Consider the following 17,724-nt stretch of genomic DNA (forward strand, 5'->3'; position numbering starts at 1 on the left):
AAAAACACGTGGGTTTGCTATCCTGGCTCCTAAATGGTGGAATGAGCTCCCCATTGACATCAGGACAGCAGATAGCTTACACACCTTCCGGCGCAGACTGAAAACTCATCTCTTTCGACTCCACTTCGAGCGATAGAACTATTAACAAAGCACTTATATACTAATAAAGGACTGCCTTACCTAAAGCCAGTTGAGTAGCACTTGAAATGTTTTTGCTCTATGAAGCCTGATGTACTTATGATTGTTTTCTTCAAGTTTGTATTTTGTTGGTCGAACACACTTATTGTAAGTCGCTTTGGATAAAAGCATCAGCTAAATGCAATGTAATGTAAATGCATTGACTGTTGAAGAGCTCATTAGGTTTCAGCAAAGACTTGGCCCGCTGTTTGAATTAGATAATTCCTTTGAAAGCTGTGTTATAACATCGTCTTTAAATTGACTCCTCAATGTTTAATATAATTATATAAAAGATGGAACATGTGGGGCACATGTGATTAACCATGATCAGCTCTAAAAGTTGCTACACGTTTTTTTAAATAGTTTCTTATTTTGTCAAATAAACTACTCCTTTCTTACCAAAAGAAAGTTGAGAATATTGATACCACTCATCAGTTTGCTATATGTAAAGCTACAGCCAGGTAGTGGTAAGCTTAGCTTAAAGACTGGAAACAGCTAGTCTGAGTCCAGCCCAAACAATATACCTACTAGCACAATTTAAAATTGCATTTTTCTTTTTCAATCAATAACAAAGGAGAAAGAATTCAAGTCGTGAAATCTTGTCATCACCATTACGTTTCCAGGCAGCTAGCTTAAACTCAAGGAAATGCTACCTCCATCCAAGAAACAGTCTGGTACATACTGCCATACAAAACCACAATTTATTGTTTTCCACACTTGCTACTTGTACTAATAATACTAACATGGTTATTAATGAGCTTAAATGATATTGCGGGTCAGGCTGGCAGTTTGCGGTTGTTATGCTCCGCTAAGTTAATCAGCTCCTGTCTGTAGCAATGTCACACAACAATAGTAAGTGACTTTGCAATCAGCAAGAAAAGTATATTTGTGGTAAAATGTTCTAATATTTAGTTTTTCTGCAAATACACATACAGACGCTGAAACAGAGCAGCAAAACAGATCACGTCAGACACACCAATTTGCTTGACAAACAGTAATCATGACTTAAAAAAAAACTCAGACAGTAATCCACACAGAAACACACAGGAGGATCAGTGAGTGTATAAAAGGGTCTGCTGACTGTCATTTGTCTACCTAATGATTCATGAGCAGCTGTCATCTTAAAGGCAAACATGTAATTTTGGTTTATTTGACATACTGCTAATGAAAAGCAGCCATCTGTCAACCACAGTTAAGTCATTATCCTCAAATATAGAACAGTGTTGTGTATAAGGATTACAATGACATAGGTATTGGTCTATTCAGCAAAATAAACTCTGATTTAATAATTTACCTAATCTAGTTGTTCTTATAAACAAAGAGTACCTAACAAATACATTGTATACTGTATCAGTGTGTAGATGAAGGCTGAAACCAGCTGAGGTTTCAAGAGAGGCATACAGCTCAGTCCCACAAGGAGCACAGAGGTTCAGCCCTGTTACGTGCATGTGCGAGTGGGTGGCTGATGTATTCATATGCTAGTGGATATGAGCACTTTTGTCAGCCTACCCCTCTCTTTACAACTACTTGTACAGTATTTTGACTGAAACACACACACAAACACTTTGGCACACTCAAAACAATGAGTAAAAGAAGATGAAAATCCAGAGAGAAAAAACAAACAAAAAACACAATGAGTGATTGTATCCAGTGAGTAGCAGAATAATCAGGCTGATTGAATGAACTACAGTATCAGAGTCGGAGAGACAGTGCTCCATCTGCCCGTGAAGGTACAGTCCACTGCTTTCCTCAGAGGAAGTGCATACTGCAGTGTCAGTCCACCCGCCCTGGTCCATCCATTAAAGAGCTAAGGGGAGCTTTCACTTCCCTGTAGCCCCCCACAAGTCCCACAGTCAGAGAGGAGAGGTACTGCAGCGGGATAGGATCTACCCACGTCAGAAGAGTCCCCATCCTAGACGTTAAGGGATCACCACACACGGCATATGTTGTCCGGGACCATGTAGCTGTTCTTGTTGCATTTGAATGCTTTGGCAAATTCGGGGAAATTCTGAAGGGAGCCCAGTACCCTGTAACACATACAGAGGGTAAAAGATGCTGTATTAGAAGGTTACTTGACATTATAATTCACACAGCATGTATATTTATCAAGGTATTAAAGTGTTGCCATTGTCATTTATTTAATGCCCTCCATCATACATGGCAGATTGATGTAAAGGAAAACATTTTGTTTTACTTTACCTGAATATCCCTGGACTGTGTACATTTACTTTAATGGAAGTAACAGCTTGTTCCGGTCGGTGCGTTCCACACCACACCTGAAAAGACAGAGATTAGGATGCAATGTGTTTGACCATTATAATTTCTTATCAATTTATGTATCTATCCATTCATCCATCACCTCAATTATACATTTCATCATCCATCAATAACTGACACCATCAAATCATATCTATAAGCCAATCAATCCAACCATATATCGATCCCTCATCCATACATCAATCCATCTGTTTATCATGTATTTAATGTACTCAATCATCCAAAGATCCATCAATCAATAATCAGGATTACCTGAGCAAAGTTTAAGAAGAAGAGTTGATCGTGGGAAAGGTCAATGCCAGGCAGTGATGGCTCCTCTCCATGCTCCTTCACGTAGTTCTTATAGGCCTGCAGTATTGAAACAAATGTTCTTATCAACTGTTAGTCGAAAGAATAGTACAACTGTTTTGAAAAAGCTTTCCATCCTGTTGTTTCAATTGTAAATGACAAATTTGGTTGTTATTATCCTCATCAAAAGGTATAATTACACAGTAGTTTCACATGCTGGGCTAATTCATGTAACCATAAACACATGTCAGATATCCTGCAGAGCAAGACATTTCAATAATTATACAGGCATGTTGTCTGTATGAGACCGGTTTACTAGTCAATAACATAAAATCTATACTTTGCCTCAAAGGAGCAATGCAATGGATAGAGTTCATGCAATTATAAACAAAACAACATTGCAGTTGACCTAAAGTAAGAATACATAATTATCTCTTGAAATCAAATCTGTGAATATCCTTTCTCTGTTCACCTCTAGTAAAACTGAGAAAATCAGCAGCAATATCATATCCTTCATTGTTGTATTTACATTAGCTAATGAGCCTGTCAGTGACTTGGCAGAATGACACATCTATTAATGTTAGCAAGCAGACAACATAAAAAGCTGCATACTGAATCCCATCCTCCATCATCTTTAAACTAGGGCCATTAACTGAGTTTCTTCATTCGTTTTCAAGCTCATTACCTGATATGCCTGCCGTATCCCTCCATTGTCAGCGATGTTCTCCCCGAGGGTGTTGTTACCATTTAACTAGAAAGGGGTCATAAGGAGAGAAAACAAAAGGATGGAAGGGAGAAGGACAGAGGTTGATACTGATTTCAGCAAATCACAGCTATCACTTTTTTGATAATACAAGAAATCTTTGTCCCAGGGGATAAAAGAAGCATTGTGCAAAGCAAGCGGACAAAGGGAAGGGGGTGGATATGTCAACACTACATATTAAAGGCACCTGGAGGAGAGAGGACTATAGCTTGCAAAACTGGGGAAAAGATGAAAATGGATAATCTGACAAAGGTATCAGGAAAGTAAAGACAAAGAATGAGGTTTGGGATAATACTTTAAAAGTTGTACTGATATAAAAACTTGAGGAGAAAGCAAAGCAAGAGATAGAGTCTACCAGGACATACATGAAGTCCATTGGCCAGGTCCCAGGAGAAGTTGCCATACTGATTGACAATGCACTTCGACAGGTCTAGGAACTTCTGAGTGGAGTCAGGTGTCCACCAGTCCTTCAGGTCACCATCCTTATCATAATTACGGCCTTAAAAATAAGCAAAATGCATGAATGGTTGACTTTCTGGATTAGAAAAATATGACACAAATAACAGTAACACTTCTTAATGCCCAAACTTCAATTTTCCCGTTAGCTGAGACAGCACTGAAGTGGTGCAAGTAATGTCAAAAACATTTTCCAATGCATTTTCATTTGCTTATGTGTGGGTCGGTTGCAGTTGGGGGTATGAGTATCAAAAATACTGACACTGAACCTCATAACTTCAGATTACCCAATGGATATGAACTCAAAGAAAAATGATCTGTCGCACAAAGAAATTACATTTCTGAATGGGTACCAGTTACAAAAGGGGAAATATTTCTCTCAGAATGGTATTCTCTGCCAAAACTGCCTTTGGGGGAAATAGAGAGCAACAGTGTGGAAACTCATACCATTGTCATCAAAGCCATGAGTGATCTCGTGACCAATGACCATGCCGATGCCACCATAGTTGAGAGATTTAGCCTGGCCTTTGCTAAAGAAAGGTGGCTGGAGGATTCCTGCAGGGAAAACTAACAAAAGAGAAAAGCAAAATAATGGTTTTTCCTAGAATACTTAATAAAATCTTGAATTACACAGATGAAAGTTTGCATGTGTATATACCTATTTGGTTTTTGCTGGATGAGTAGAAGGCGTTGACAACAGCAGCTCCAGTTACCCACCTGCAGAAGGAAAGGAGGGTGAAATTAAAGAATGATACTGTGATGAGCCCGGTAGTGCAGCAAGATTCAGAGTTGATGAAAGGTATTATAATTAACCTAACAGAGAGCTAATATTAGCATTCCTGTTGTGCTCAGTGAAAGGCTGAACTGTATGTATGAGTAGGAGTTTGTGTGGGAGAATGTGAATGCACTGTGCTAAATGCAAGATGGTGTGTCTTACCTCACACAAATACATATTTTATTACTAGTGATGTAAACACTTAACATTGTCACTTTCAATAACTATGCAATTGAAATAATCCTGTTAGCAGAGCAATGCTCTAATCAGGCCCCAAGAATTACATCAGTTAACTCTTACTCATCTTTGTTGACTTTGACTCTGAGTTTCCGCAGGCGTTTCTTCTGCACATACTCCAGGTTCTGCAGGATGTTTTCAAAGTACTCCTCTGCAGTGTAGCTCAGCTAACACCAACACACAGCCAAAGAAACCGGAGGATTAGCCATGATGAGAGCTATCAACACTTGGTCATATTCTCCAGAAAATCTCAGAAAAGGCAGGAATTTACAGAGATGTTTTCATAGCACTGATATGAATGTATTCGGTTACACTTATTCCGAGAAAGAAAAAAAAAACATTAAAAATGGCAACTCTTCAGACACTTACATCTTTGTATTCATTGTTAAGATATCCGTCATCCCTGATGTCGTCAGAATAGCCAATCCGTCCCCGAATAGCACGGGCCTATAGAAGAGTAGATGAGAACAAAATGGGAAAACAAAGTCTTTGTCACAAAACCCTGCAACTTTGGGCCACATGTTATCGGCATATTAAACACTGAATCATTTCTTAAATCATTTTTAGCAAGCAGAAGGGAATCTATCCTTCTAATAACGTAATGTTATGTGCGTCTTCCTCTGCATACAAAGCCATTCTTGTCAAAATGAAATGATGACCTCATGTGCAGTCTATTTATGTACTTTTGTTTTCTCAGAATATGTGTTTGGTTGTATGTCTGTTAATAAAACATTCTGTGGGTCCCAGAATCAGCATTGTGTTTTCTCTGCTCATTATGACTGTACGTGTAATGACTTCTGGTGGAACTATTCACATTTGTATTGGTAAATATAGACTTGAAACCAGACACCTGTACGACGAAGCCGGTTCAACCTAACCTGGATATGTTTGAGTTAGCCGGTTGGACTAATCGAAAACATATGCACTCTCGCTAAGCGGTCCTATGACGTGGGTTATCAAGTGGATCGCTCAAGCTAGCCGTGTCCTATCTAGTTAGGTGTGTGTTCACATGAAAGGGGTGGTATTTGGAGCATTCGACCAATCACAAACATGGACAAGCATACTGACAACGCAGCGTCATTCTTCCTGAATGAAAAGTCAACTATAATATTAGATAAATATGAAGACATTAAACTTTAAACATCCATGACTTAAACACTTTATCCAGAATAAAAGCCACATACTGTAGCTGCACCTGCAAAGTGAATACAACTGGTAAAAGAAAAAGTGTTTGAATGCGTTCATTAACAGGTTTATGATATCACTGCCCCGTCTAAACCACGAGTGGATCTGACTTTAGTTACATTTGACTCGAGTGTTTTGTCAATTTTGATTTAGGTCCAAATATTATATTTGTAAACCTGAAGAGTCGGTGCCAGTGCCTCACCAGCCATGAACCTCACTGCAGAAGCTTATATATAGACATCTACGTTTTTTGTGCCCCACCACTTTAGTACATATAAAAACGCCACTGGTGATATGATGTGAATGGGACACATCGACGTCTGCACTCAGTGCCGCGGACAGTACGTAATGTTACTTTGATCCGGTTACTTATGTTGTGGCAGATATTTAAGTAAGCTTTCTTAACGCTAATGTTATAATCGTTAGATTGCTCTGAAGATGGGAGGTGATATTCTATTAATTTTCACGTTCACACAGTCGGTGATTTTTGCGGGCCGTCTTTCCTGCGACGGCAGTTTAAACTGTATTTCCTTTCTCCTGTAATATGACTTGATCGCTTTAAACTCCGCACACTGAGCTCTGATTGGTCAGCAGGCGGTGCTTTCACTGACTTTATCTCTTGGCCTGGAACCTAACCTGCTCCGGACCAGGTTAGCCGCTCAGCATAAGTTACCATGGAGATCTAGCCCACTAAAAAGAGAACCAGCTTCGTAGGACCGGAGACCCAGAGTTTTCCCTGAAGTTAGCCGGCTAAAGCAAAAATCTGGCTTCGTCGTACAGGCCTCAGCAGTCAATACCTTTTCCTCAGCTGCTTTCTTGGTCTCCTCATCCATCCATGTCAGGTCATAGAGGTTACTAATGAACACTTCCCGAATGTCTTTAATCATCTCCTCCATCTGATCGCACACAAACACGAACAGGGTAAGAGACAGTCACAAATAGTTGACAAACGTATAAACTATTGTACATGTTTACAACTTAATTGTACTACTTGTTGTCTTAAAAGGTTCTACAGTGTATCTCAAATTGATGCTTCCCACTTCCTTTCAGCACTTTTAATATTAAAATGTACTTAAATAAGCATCTAGTAGTTTGGGATTGACTTTGATTGGAAAAATCAAGAGCTTTTTAACTCCAAATTAAAGAAGAGGTTATTGATCTTAATATTTACAATATGTAACACAAATTAGTTATTATTTTCTTATTAAGCAAATAGTGTGACACAGAACAAATATTTCCATGTGAGAATACTAATAACCAATTATATACACATAATATTGGCATTATAGAGGTCTCAAGATGGAGGTCTCAGAATAATCAGATGTTTGTATATGACCGTTCTCACAGTAAGATGCTCCAAAATCAACATCCAAATCTCCATTTTCAGTGGAAACCTGTGGTGCAAGTTGGTCTCCATACAGTATTACTCTTGAGTAGGGTTGGGAACCGAAACTCGGTTCCAGATGAGAACCGATAAGAAAATGCCGGGTACCGGGTACCCATACAAAATACACAATTTCGGTTCTGCTTAACGGTTCCTAAACGCGGTAGACCCTGTATTCCAGCGGGTCCGTCTGCACCGCGGTGCTGCGGTGACCCGGTGGAATACAGGGCGGACCTGGAGAATCACAGAACGGCCGGTCGTCAGCGGGCCGTTGACGGCCGGCTCGGTACGCTGACGGCCGGCACCGCCCTTCATTTTTTTAAACGGCATCATATAAATTGCGCTGACAGGCGACAGAGGTCCACAGTTGCCCCGCAGCGATGCTCCCCCCGCCCTCCCGTAGACATTTCACGAGCTCAGTCACTTCATAACACCAAAGATAGGTCGCGGTAAACACTCTGAAGTGAGGCTCCACTACACTAAAAAAGAAAAAGAAAAGGCAAAGTGTAATGCCTGTTAATAGCTTGCCACAGGCATAGCTCAGTTAAAATAAAGCACAGCTATTGTGCAATACATTTGTATTGCATGTATATTTTTTAGTAACAATTTCAGTTAAAGCTTTTAAGAATAAATATATTTTTGTTATCTAAACGTTTGACCTCTTTATTTTACAATTTTGGAATCGAAACGGGGAATCGATAAGAACCGGAATCGATAAGCAGAACCGGAATCGAAATCGGAATCGATACATTTCAAACGATACCCATCCCTACTCTTGAGTAACAGTATTTACAAGCATGCGCCTAAATACTGTTCATAGAGACAGACTGACGCCACCATACATCATTCTGTGCAAATCATGTACTGTACCGTGGTCATCGGATAGTTATAGGCCACACAAACAAAACGCGGTAAGAATGAAATCTGAACAGTAAAGGGGGGAAACTTAAAATCTGCAGTGACAGCTAAGGTCATGCTCGCAGATCTTTATAACCATAGTGCTCTGAGACCGCACAGCGCTGACAGAGGCATTCCAGCGTCTCATCACATCAGCCGATCCCTCACTAATACACTCCATGACCACTCGGACAGCAGGCTGTGGTTTACCAATAACTAAACTCCAGGGACCATACTGATGAAGCTATTTGGAAGCCTTAAAACAAACGTGTGTGTGTGTGTGTGTGCACATGAGTTTGTCTTGTGTCAATGCATTAGAGTCATATTTAGATTGTTGTCTGTTTGCATGTGCAATTTTAAGATATACTGTATTAACACGTGTTACATGCTGGGTTTCTATTACATGGAAAGCCCATTTAAACTTTGTGTATCATATTAATAATTTAAAGTGCAATGATTTCCATTTATGGGCACCAATTCACCGCTCTTCAACTTGATCTACTCACTCGCTCTCAAAATAATAAGGTTTTGCATATAGAGTCAAGTCGCTGTAGAGAACAGCATAATCATAACATAATCTAAGAATCAAATTTCTCATTATGCAGAAAGAAGTTGTATATTATTATTGCGTTATTTTATGGATCAGAATAATATTTGTTTAACTGTGTACGTAGTTGTTTTGTCTGTCATAATAGTCATGTATCTTTTAGTAAAAATCATGCTGTAAAAGATTTTCACATAACTTAATAGATAAAGGCAAAGAAAATTAAAGAATTGTCAAAGATTAAATTGTACAATGTTTTCTTCTGAGTCATAGGTATCAGTGTTAAGTATGTGTGGAAAAGTGCTTCATTACACTGATGATCAAATCTGAAATACATCTCTGTGGCTGCGAGAAGGTTGGTATGTGAGGAGTGCAGCATGTGTGCCAGCTGCAGGGCAACTCTCAGCACACTTACACATTATGTGCATGGTCTTGAATTCGGAGAAAGGGGTGTTGATACCTACTTGGAATTGTGTGTCACTTTTCACACACACACACACACATTTGCTCAGGGTGCGACGTGAAATCCAAGAGTGGGTAAAGTTCCAGGAGAGGACCAAGATTTAAGGCGTGTGAGGCACTCAGCATTGCAACTGATGTACACGGTTACGCAAACGATCTGAGTGCAATCTGACACACATGTGCGCACAGAGTTGAAATTCACGGTGGTGTTGGTGGGGGCATGATAACCAGGACACCTTGTTCAGCTGCTTTGAATGGGTGCAAGCACATAATACATTACAGTGGTGGGGACAGAAGACGCACATGTGATGAAAGATTAAAACACACTTAGCAGGAGGAGCCTGAAACATAAATGCTGCCAAACTGTCAGTATGCATGTTCAAACCCTCCAGTATATAATCAACCCTTCACTGACCAGTTCTTTGCTCTTTTCAGAGAAGGCCTCCTGCACATACAGTCTTCCCACAGCATTGTCCATGTTGTTGTTGACGTAAAGTGCACACTGTCGCCACACTGCTGCCTCTGACGTTGTACCAGACAGAGCCTGAAGGAAAAGTAACACGGCACCAATCAATTAGAGGTGCAGAATGAACCACTCGGCGTGTTGTTTAAAGAAGCTCATGGTGATTCTTTATTTGCACCTCCATTATGCATCACTTTTGCACTTAGGCCTATAAGAAAAAGGACAGAAGTGAATTGATTTGTTTACAAAGAGAAAATTAGCAGAGTGTCGACAATAACTGTTTATTTGAGCCTATTAAGCACAATTTATATCCGAGTATCTGCATATTGGTAAGCTGATGCTAAGAATCTGCAGTATAGAATCATTTCGAACATTTCTACATAGTGTTTCACCAAAGCACCAACAAGGTTATTCCAGCAGCATGGCTTTAGGGTCGGCCACATTGATAGACCTTTGATCAAGTTAAAAATCTTCTTGAGTACCGGATGGATTTCTATAAAGTTATATTCACACATTCAAGGTCCCCAGAAGATAAATCCTACTAACTTTGCTGCTGCTTTGACCTTTTATCTAGACCCAAAGTGAGCATTGCATTTTTTCTGATGAGTGAAATGTCTTGTGACCCTACAAGTATTCATTTGAATAACCTAGGGTTCCACCAGCAGTGGAATAACATTGCCAAATGCTTTTGTTTATGACCAAACAAATGCCAACCTAATTATGTTCCCATCAGCCTTAGCTGTCCTTTTGTTTTGATGCTAATTAGCAAATGTTCCCATGCCTAATATGTTCCATTAAAATGGTACTATACATACCTGCCAAACATCAGAAATGTTTTATTGTCGAGTTATAAAGTTCTAACGATAACAATTAGCAAGTACATTTTGTTTTTCAGATTCAGAATCATCAGATCCAGGAATACTAAGTTGATCCCAGGGAGATGTCAGTTGGTCCCATCCTATAATCTAGCATAATAATTAATATATAGACCATAGACTTAGAGATATAATAAGAAATGGAAATTTAAAAAAAGTATATAATATACAAAAATACATTTTTTTAATAAAAAACATGTTTACTACAACATGTAACACAAGTTTAAATACTGACAATCTTAAAGCACTGGATCTATGCTTGAGTGTGGTCATATTTCAGAGCACTAAAAAAAGGATATGAGTAATAATATATGATGTAGCATTTACGAGTAAGCTGTAGGAGTGCAGGGTTGATTTATTGCACAAAAGTGTTGGCATAGTTGAATATATAGATAAATAATGTGGTTATAGCCACTGACAGGGGTGAAGTCCCAGGGCCTGTCTACTGATGCTATTTAGTGCCCAACTGATTGCTATCCACCTCTAAAATGTAGTATCAATTGTGCCAAGGTCTTTGAGGTTTACCTTGCGGAAGGCTTTCCTGGTGTCCCTGTAAGATCTGCTCAGGCCCACCACCATGTTCATAGCAAAACGCCACACCATGTAGTTCTGCAGATCCCTGTGAGCAAAGGAATGATGTTCAGAGAAATTATAATCACACAAAGCTACACTATGTCAGTTCTGGGTGAGCAGTTGTTTTCATTGCAGCACCCAAAGGCACCCACAAACACTTCAGTCTCAACAAAAACACCTCTTGTTGTATTTGGCCAAGATAACGCTGAGTCTTCTGTAATAGTTGGGGGAGTAGTTGATGACTTTCTCTGTGTCAGGAACACTGATATTGACTGTATCCATTATCTTCGCTGTGAAGTAACTCCAGTCAAATACCTACAAGTCCAAAAGCACAGAGAAACAGGACAAAAAGCGGCATTAAAAAGAGGAAGGAAGGTGAAAAAGAAACATCAAATTCTGACAGAAAAGCAGTCTATTTTTACCTGGGATTCAACCTCAAGGGTAAAGTTGGTGTTCATATCACCCAGTTCCATCTTGTTGTAAAGCAACACAGGGTTGTTACGGTCCTCTGGAGTATCAGTAGCCTTGGAATGGATAAGACAGATGGGCAGAAAATCAAGAATGCTGTCAGAACAAAACTCTCATGTTTTCTGACACATCTGAGCAATTCCCTGGAAGGTCCAGTAGCAACAAACATATTTGGTGTCCCGTGGGGCTTCAGGTCTGTAAATGTCAGAGCTTGAACAGTGTGACTGCCTTGTAAAAGCCATCAGCCGTGTGGAGGGGAAGTGAAGCGTGACAGTGAGCAGAGCACAGAACCAGCGCAGAATGACAAACATGGACTGTGGAAACCTGTTGATGTCAGAGAAAAGTTGTTGTGTAGGGATCAGGCTGGTTAACAGCTTGTTTTACACAGCAGCTGCTCCAAAACACACAGAGGAGAGCAGTTTGGGCAACAAATGGTTTGCTCACATTATATACCTAGCTGAGACAGACGATAAGGTGTGCATTGTGTGTTGACATGTCCTCAGTTTCTCAAAGAACAACAAGGGATATTTTCTGAAGCAGATGGAGGAAAAAGTGTGAGTGCTTACATTGGCGATGTCCTTCTCCAGGTCCATGACTCGTGCCACCTGCTGCCTGATGCTGGTCTCATTGATGACCAGTTTCCTGTCAGTGCGAATTAGCTTAGCCAGGTCAAACATGAACTGCTCGTAGGCCCGACATGCCTGTCAAATACACACATTCATGATATTTGTATTCAGTTTTGACTTTTAAAGGAAGTTATTTCCAAAAGTATTTTCATAGAAGATTATTCATTTTTCAATAGCCTATTTTTTTTTTTATTACAGATTTTAGAACTGCTTCCCTTTTATAAAAATATGGGTGTTAAAATGTAGCAGTTTAATTGTAAAAACTTGGAATTCATCCTGTATTGAATAAAACTATTCAATAATTCCCAAGTGTGTGGGTCCACCTCAAGCCTACCTCTGCGTACGGTCCAGTGCAAGCATAGTAATCTCTGGACAAGAGTCCAAGGTTTGTCTGCTGGTCAAACTGGTGGAGAGGAAGACAAGATCATATACATCCTTATTTATATAAGCCAATAAATACGATTTGAAAGAATTGGTGGATAGTTATTTTCTAGCTACATGCATATTATGATGTGTGAGTGTCTGTATAGATGTGATTTTATGCAACAAAGAGAGACCTGGGCTTTCTGCCAACAGTTGCACACCTACATGAATGATGTGAGCGTTTGAATCCCTGTCATTGGTGCCAACAAAAAAGTTAACCAAGAGTTGTGTTCCATATTTCTCATTCAGCTTGGCGATTACATTCTCCAACCTCCACGTTTCACCTGAGTAAAGCAGAAAGAAGGAACAGTGAGAATGAAAATGAATTGCTGGTGTATGACATCCGTTTTATGACAGTGGAAAATAATAGTCTACCATAGTTGGTCTCCCAGTTATCCACAGCCATGGGCCAATCAAACACATCAGACAGCATGTCGAGCAAAGGAGCCCCTCCTCTCAGCTCAATTAAACCTTAAATGAAGCGTAGATAGAAACAAGCAAATATATCATTATGAGAATGGTTATACTTTTTTATATTTAAAATTCAATTTTCTTGATTCTTTAAACTAATCAATTATTATAATTATTATCACAGTTTGTATTTATAATTTGAAAATGTAATAGACTTAATGAGAGACACATGACCTTTGATGACTGTAAGAAAAATGGAATTAAAAGATTTTAAAATGAATTGTCTGCTCACTCACTCTCATTGGTACAGGACTTGTAAAGGGTCTTAGCTTTGGTGAGAGCAGTGGCTTCCCCCTCCACAGTTTTTTCAAGGACACCTACAAATAGAACAGAAAAACAGAGCAAGCATGAAAGAAAACAATAAAGACAGACAGAATGATGAAGGAGGAATGAGCGTACATGTGACAGGAGGGAAAGAAGTGATGTGTTTTTTTCTCATGTTTTTAGATTCTAAATATAATCTAGCTTTCATCCAGATGCATTAAATCATTTTAATTAAGGCATATTGTCTGTGTCGGAAAGTGTCAACAAAAATAAAGTGATGACTTCCAATTGTGGCAGTACTTGACAACCAGGGACGAAAAAAAAAAAAAAAAAAAAAGATAAGAAATGTTTCACGGTGAAAGAAAGAAAAAAAAAAAAGTCATTTATTAGTTTAAAGTAAAAACAAAAAAATCAACTTCAAAGCTTTCATGCTTTGAAATGCCACAAAACTGACGAAACATTAAAGTACAGTTGAACATATTTCTATTTTAAGTTTGTATACATAATGTACAGTACCTGAAAAGCAAATTAAATATGTTATGATGTATGTAATGAGAGAACTAATCAATATTTGAAAAGAATATTGTTATGAGCGTAAATACAGAGGAACAGTGCATTCCTATGTTAAGTTTCCTTAAGAAAACAGACATTATACAGTTTACATTTTTGTGTGCATATGACAATACAACAGTTGAATCTAACGCTTTAATGCAATGGAACGTTTTATTAATTAATTTCCTAGACCAGGAACGCATATCAATGACTAGTACACCAGTGTAGGATCATAACATTTCCCTTGTACTGTGCATGGCCAATCTTTGCTTCAAATGACTGACAAATGATTAAACAAAAGCAATGTATTGCAGTGCAATTAATCTTTACGTTTGAGTGGTTAAGATTATTTGGGTCATTTGTTGTAGAGGTCAACATTGTCATATAGATCACAATTGAAAAATGCAATGCATAATTGAATCTCTGCTTGCTATAAATCGAATTTGAATCATTGCAGTCTTAAAGCAAGCCTAGTGACTTGAAAGAAGGGAAATCATATACTAAAATATGAAAAGCAGTTAAGAAGCAACTAAGCTGAAGATGTAGCAGTAAAAGTTAATTTAAAAAGAGAAGTGTACACCATTGCTTGTTTTATTGTCTGCATTCATTGCCTCTTCAACACCTGTTGTTGGCATAGTACGCCAGTTAGCTCAGCCGGAGGCTACATAGTGTTTCTAGGTAGACAGCTAATCAAAATGAGTGATAAGTGTTGGAATTTATTGTAAACTTTCTCCAGTGAGGGAGAGGAGAATGGCACAACCAATATACTTCTTCTGTGCTGCCTCAAGGCCGACACAGTTGCATATTTTAGCTTTAGTGTAACCATTCCTTCAGGATGCGCTGCTGTTTTTTCAGCAGACAGCAGCCTACTCAACTGGTATCTTAAACTTTTGCTCAACTTACTTCAAAGATATGATTATGACTTTTCTTTGGGTACCAAATCATTAAACATTCTGCAGTTCCTTCTAGTTTGTGGGGGCTCACGGGAAGCATGGGAATATTTTTAAAGACAATTTTAGAAAAGGATTGCCATGTCAGGGATTAGGAGCTCAATTCCGGACTGAGTCGCTTCAACAAGCGTTAGTTCTAGCTATTATTATTTATGATTTAAAGCACACAGTTGTTTAAGTACGGAGGGAAATAGAAGCGTCTTGGTGTGATCCCTGTAATCCTTAACACCTGCTCATAACTCCATGACACAGCCCCACTTGGTTACATACATTATAGGTCCGTTTTAGCTTAAGGATCATGATAGGTACATTATAGGTTCTACATTTTTCTCCATGTGAAAATAAACTGTATGCAGCTGTTCATTTTGAAAAGTATTTGCAATATTGTGCAGAGTATGTTGGATTTATGATGTGTCTATTTGGTTTATGGGGGCAACATCATGAACAAGGGACCTTGTATATCTCTTAAATCTAAGTGCATGTGATTAACTTCCTTTAAAATGCAAAATGTATGTAAATTGTAGATTTTGTGATTGCTATGGATGTTGTTTATGGTAATTTAGAGTAATTTTCATACCACTGATACGCTGACGACACCCAATTAATTCTGTCTTTTCCCCGTTCAGAAACCAAGGTCGTCGCACGCATCTCTGCTTGTCTAGCGGACATCTCTCGGTGGATGTCTGCTCACCACCTCAAGCTCAACAAGACTGAACTGCTTTTTCTTCCTGGAAAAGATTGTCCCACTCTTGACCTAACAATCAACATCAGCCCCTCTGTTGTTTCCCCGACTCAGACTGCAAGGAATCTGGGTGTGACCCTAGATAACAAACTGTCCTTCATTGCAAACATCGCTGCTACAACCCGCTGCAGCAGATACACGCTTTACAACATAATACTTTTTTTTTTTTTTATTAGAGCACTTTTACAGGTGCTCACAAGGCAAGGCAAGGCAAGTTTATTTATATAGCACTTTTCAACACAAGGCAATTCAAAGTGCTTTACAAAAAATGAAAGTGATTAAGAAAATGGCATTTAAAATCAGTTATTAAAAAGAAAAGCTAATAAAATAAACATTAAAAGAAAAAATACATGGATAAAAGTTACAGTGCAGTCAATTAAACATTAAAAGAAAAAAAAGTACATGGATAAAAGTTACAGTGCAGTCTAAGATATGAATAGTTCAATTAAAAGCAGCGACAAAAAGAAAAGTCTTTAGTCTGGATTTAAAAGTAGTCAGAGTTGCAGCGGACCTGCAGGTTTCTGGGAGTTTGTTCCAGATATTTGGAGCATAATAACTGAACGCTGCTTTACCATGTTTAGTTCTGACTCTGGGGACAGAAAGCTGACCAGTCCCTGAAGACCTGAGAGATCTGGATGGTTCATAATTTAGCAGGAGGTCAGAAATGTATTTTGGGCCTAAACCATTCAGTGCTTTATAAACCAGCAGCAGTATTTTGAAATCTATTCTTTGACACACAGGAAGCCAGTGTAAAGACTTCAGAACAGGAGTGATGTGATCCACTTTCTTAGTGTTAGTGAGGACTCGAGCAGCGGCGTTCTGAATCAGCTGCAGCTTTCTAATAGATTTTTTAGTGAGACCTGTGAAGACACCATTGCAGTAGTCGAGTCTACTGAAGATAAAAGCATGGACAAGTTTTTCCAAATCCTGCTGTGACATTAGTCTTTTAATCCTATATATGTTCTTTAGGTGATAGTAAACTGATTTAGTAACTGTATTAATGTGACTGTTGAAATTCAGGTCAGCGTCCATGACTACACCTAGATTTCTGGCTTTATCTGTTGTTTTGAACATTGCAGACTGAAGCTCAGCGCTAACTTTTATACGTTCTGCCTTGGCTCCAAAAACCATTACCTCAGTTTTATCTTTGTTTAATTGGAGAAAGTTCTGACACATCCAGTTATTGATTTGTTCAATGCACTTACTCAGTGTTTGAATTGGAGCATAGTCTCCTGGTGAAATTGTTACGTAAATTTGTGTGTCATCTGCATAGCTATGGTAACTTATTTTGTTGTTCTTCATTATCTGAGCCAGTGGTAGCATGTAGATGTTAAAGAGAAGAGGCCCCAAGATGGAGCCTTGAGGAACCCCACATGTCATATTTGTCAACTCAGATGTGTATTTATCTATAGAAACAAAGTTGTTTCTGTCCTTTAAGTAGGATTCAAACCAATTTAGAACTGTTTCCGAAAGTCCCACCCAGTTTTCCAGTCGGTCTAGTAATATGCTGTGGTCAACAGTGTCAAACGCAGCACTGAGATCTAATAATACTAACACTGAAGTTCTGCCACTGTCTGTGTTTAAGTGGATGTCATTAAAGACCTTTACAAGAGCAGTCTCAGTGCTGTAGTTTGGATGAAAGCCTGACTGGAACACATCAAAACAGTTATTTAAATGCAAGAAATTACTCAACTGTTGAAAAACAACTTTTTCAATGATCTTACCTAGAAATGGCAGGTTTGATATGGGCCTGTAATTGTTCATTACTGAAGCATCTAGATTATTATTATTATTCTTCTATATGAAGTAGATCTGAGGCCATGCAAGGCAAAACATCTTTGAAAAATCCTGTTGGAATAATATCAAGGCAGC

At 38.8% G+C, this 17,724-nt stretch overlaps 1 protein-coding gene across 5 annotated transcripts in view; it reads right to left on the minus strand.

Moving 5' to 3' along the window:
• Positions 1-859: 859 nt before the first annotated feature.
• Positions 860-17,724, minus strand: part of LOC117554801 (neprilysin-like) — a 33,854-nt gene continuing 16,989 nt past the window's right edge. For all 5 annotated transcript variants that reach the window (XM_034229325.1, XM_034229329.1, XM_034229327.1 and 2 more), the window contains exons 5-23: positions 13,581-13,661; positions 13,249-13,344; positions 13,039-13,157; positions 12,785-12,853; positions 12,391-12,525; positions 11,779-11,880; positions 11,535-11,671; positions 11,309-11,402; positions 9,861-9,989; positions 6,956-7,054; positions 5,343-5,420; positions 5,037-5,140; positions 4,620-4,678; positions 4,409-4,528; positions 3,871-4,004; positions 3,428-3,493; positions 2,707-2,802; positions 2,377-2,453; positions 860-2,204 (exon numbers count right to left, since the gene is read on the minus strand). In XM_034229325.1, coding sequence (XP_034085216.1) covers positions 2,105-2,204; positions 2,377-2,453; positions 2,707-2,802; positions 3,428-3,493; positions 3,871-4,004; positions 4,409-4,528; positions 4,620-4,678; positions 5,037-5,140; positions 5,343-5,420; positions 6,956-7,054; positions 9,861-9,989; positions 11,309-11,402; positions 11,535-11,671; positions 11,779-11,880; positions 12,391-12,525; positions 12,785-12,853; positions 13,039-13,157; positions 13,249-13,344; positions 13,581-13,661 — 1,895 coding nt within the window. In that variant the 3' untranslated portion in view covers positions 860-2,104. The remainder of the gene's footprint in view (positions 2,205-2,376; positions 2,454-2,706; positions 2,803-3,427; positions 3,494-3,870; positions 4,005-4,408; positions 4,529-4,619; positions 4,679-5,036; positions 5,141-5,342; positions 5,421-6,955; positions 7,055-9,860; positions 9,990-11,308; positions 11,403-11,534; positions 11,672-11,778; positions 11,881-12,390; positions 12,526-12,784; positions 12,854-13,038; positions 13,158-13,248; positions 13,345-13,580; positions 13,662-17,724) is intronic.

The sequence above is a fragment of the Gymnodraco acuticeps genome, unplaced genomic scaffold, assembly GCF_902827175.1.
Source record: "Gymnodraco acuticeps unplaced genomic scaffold, fGymAcu1.1, whole genome shotgun sequence".
NCBI lineage: Eukaryota > Metazoa > Chordata > Actinopteri > Perciformes > Bathydraconidae > Gymnodraco > Gymnodraco acuticeps.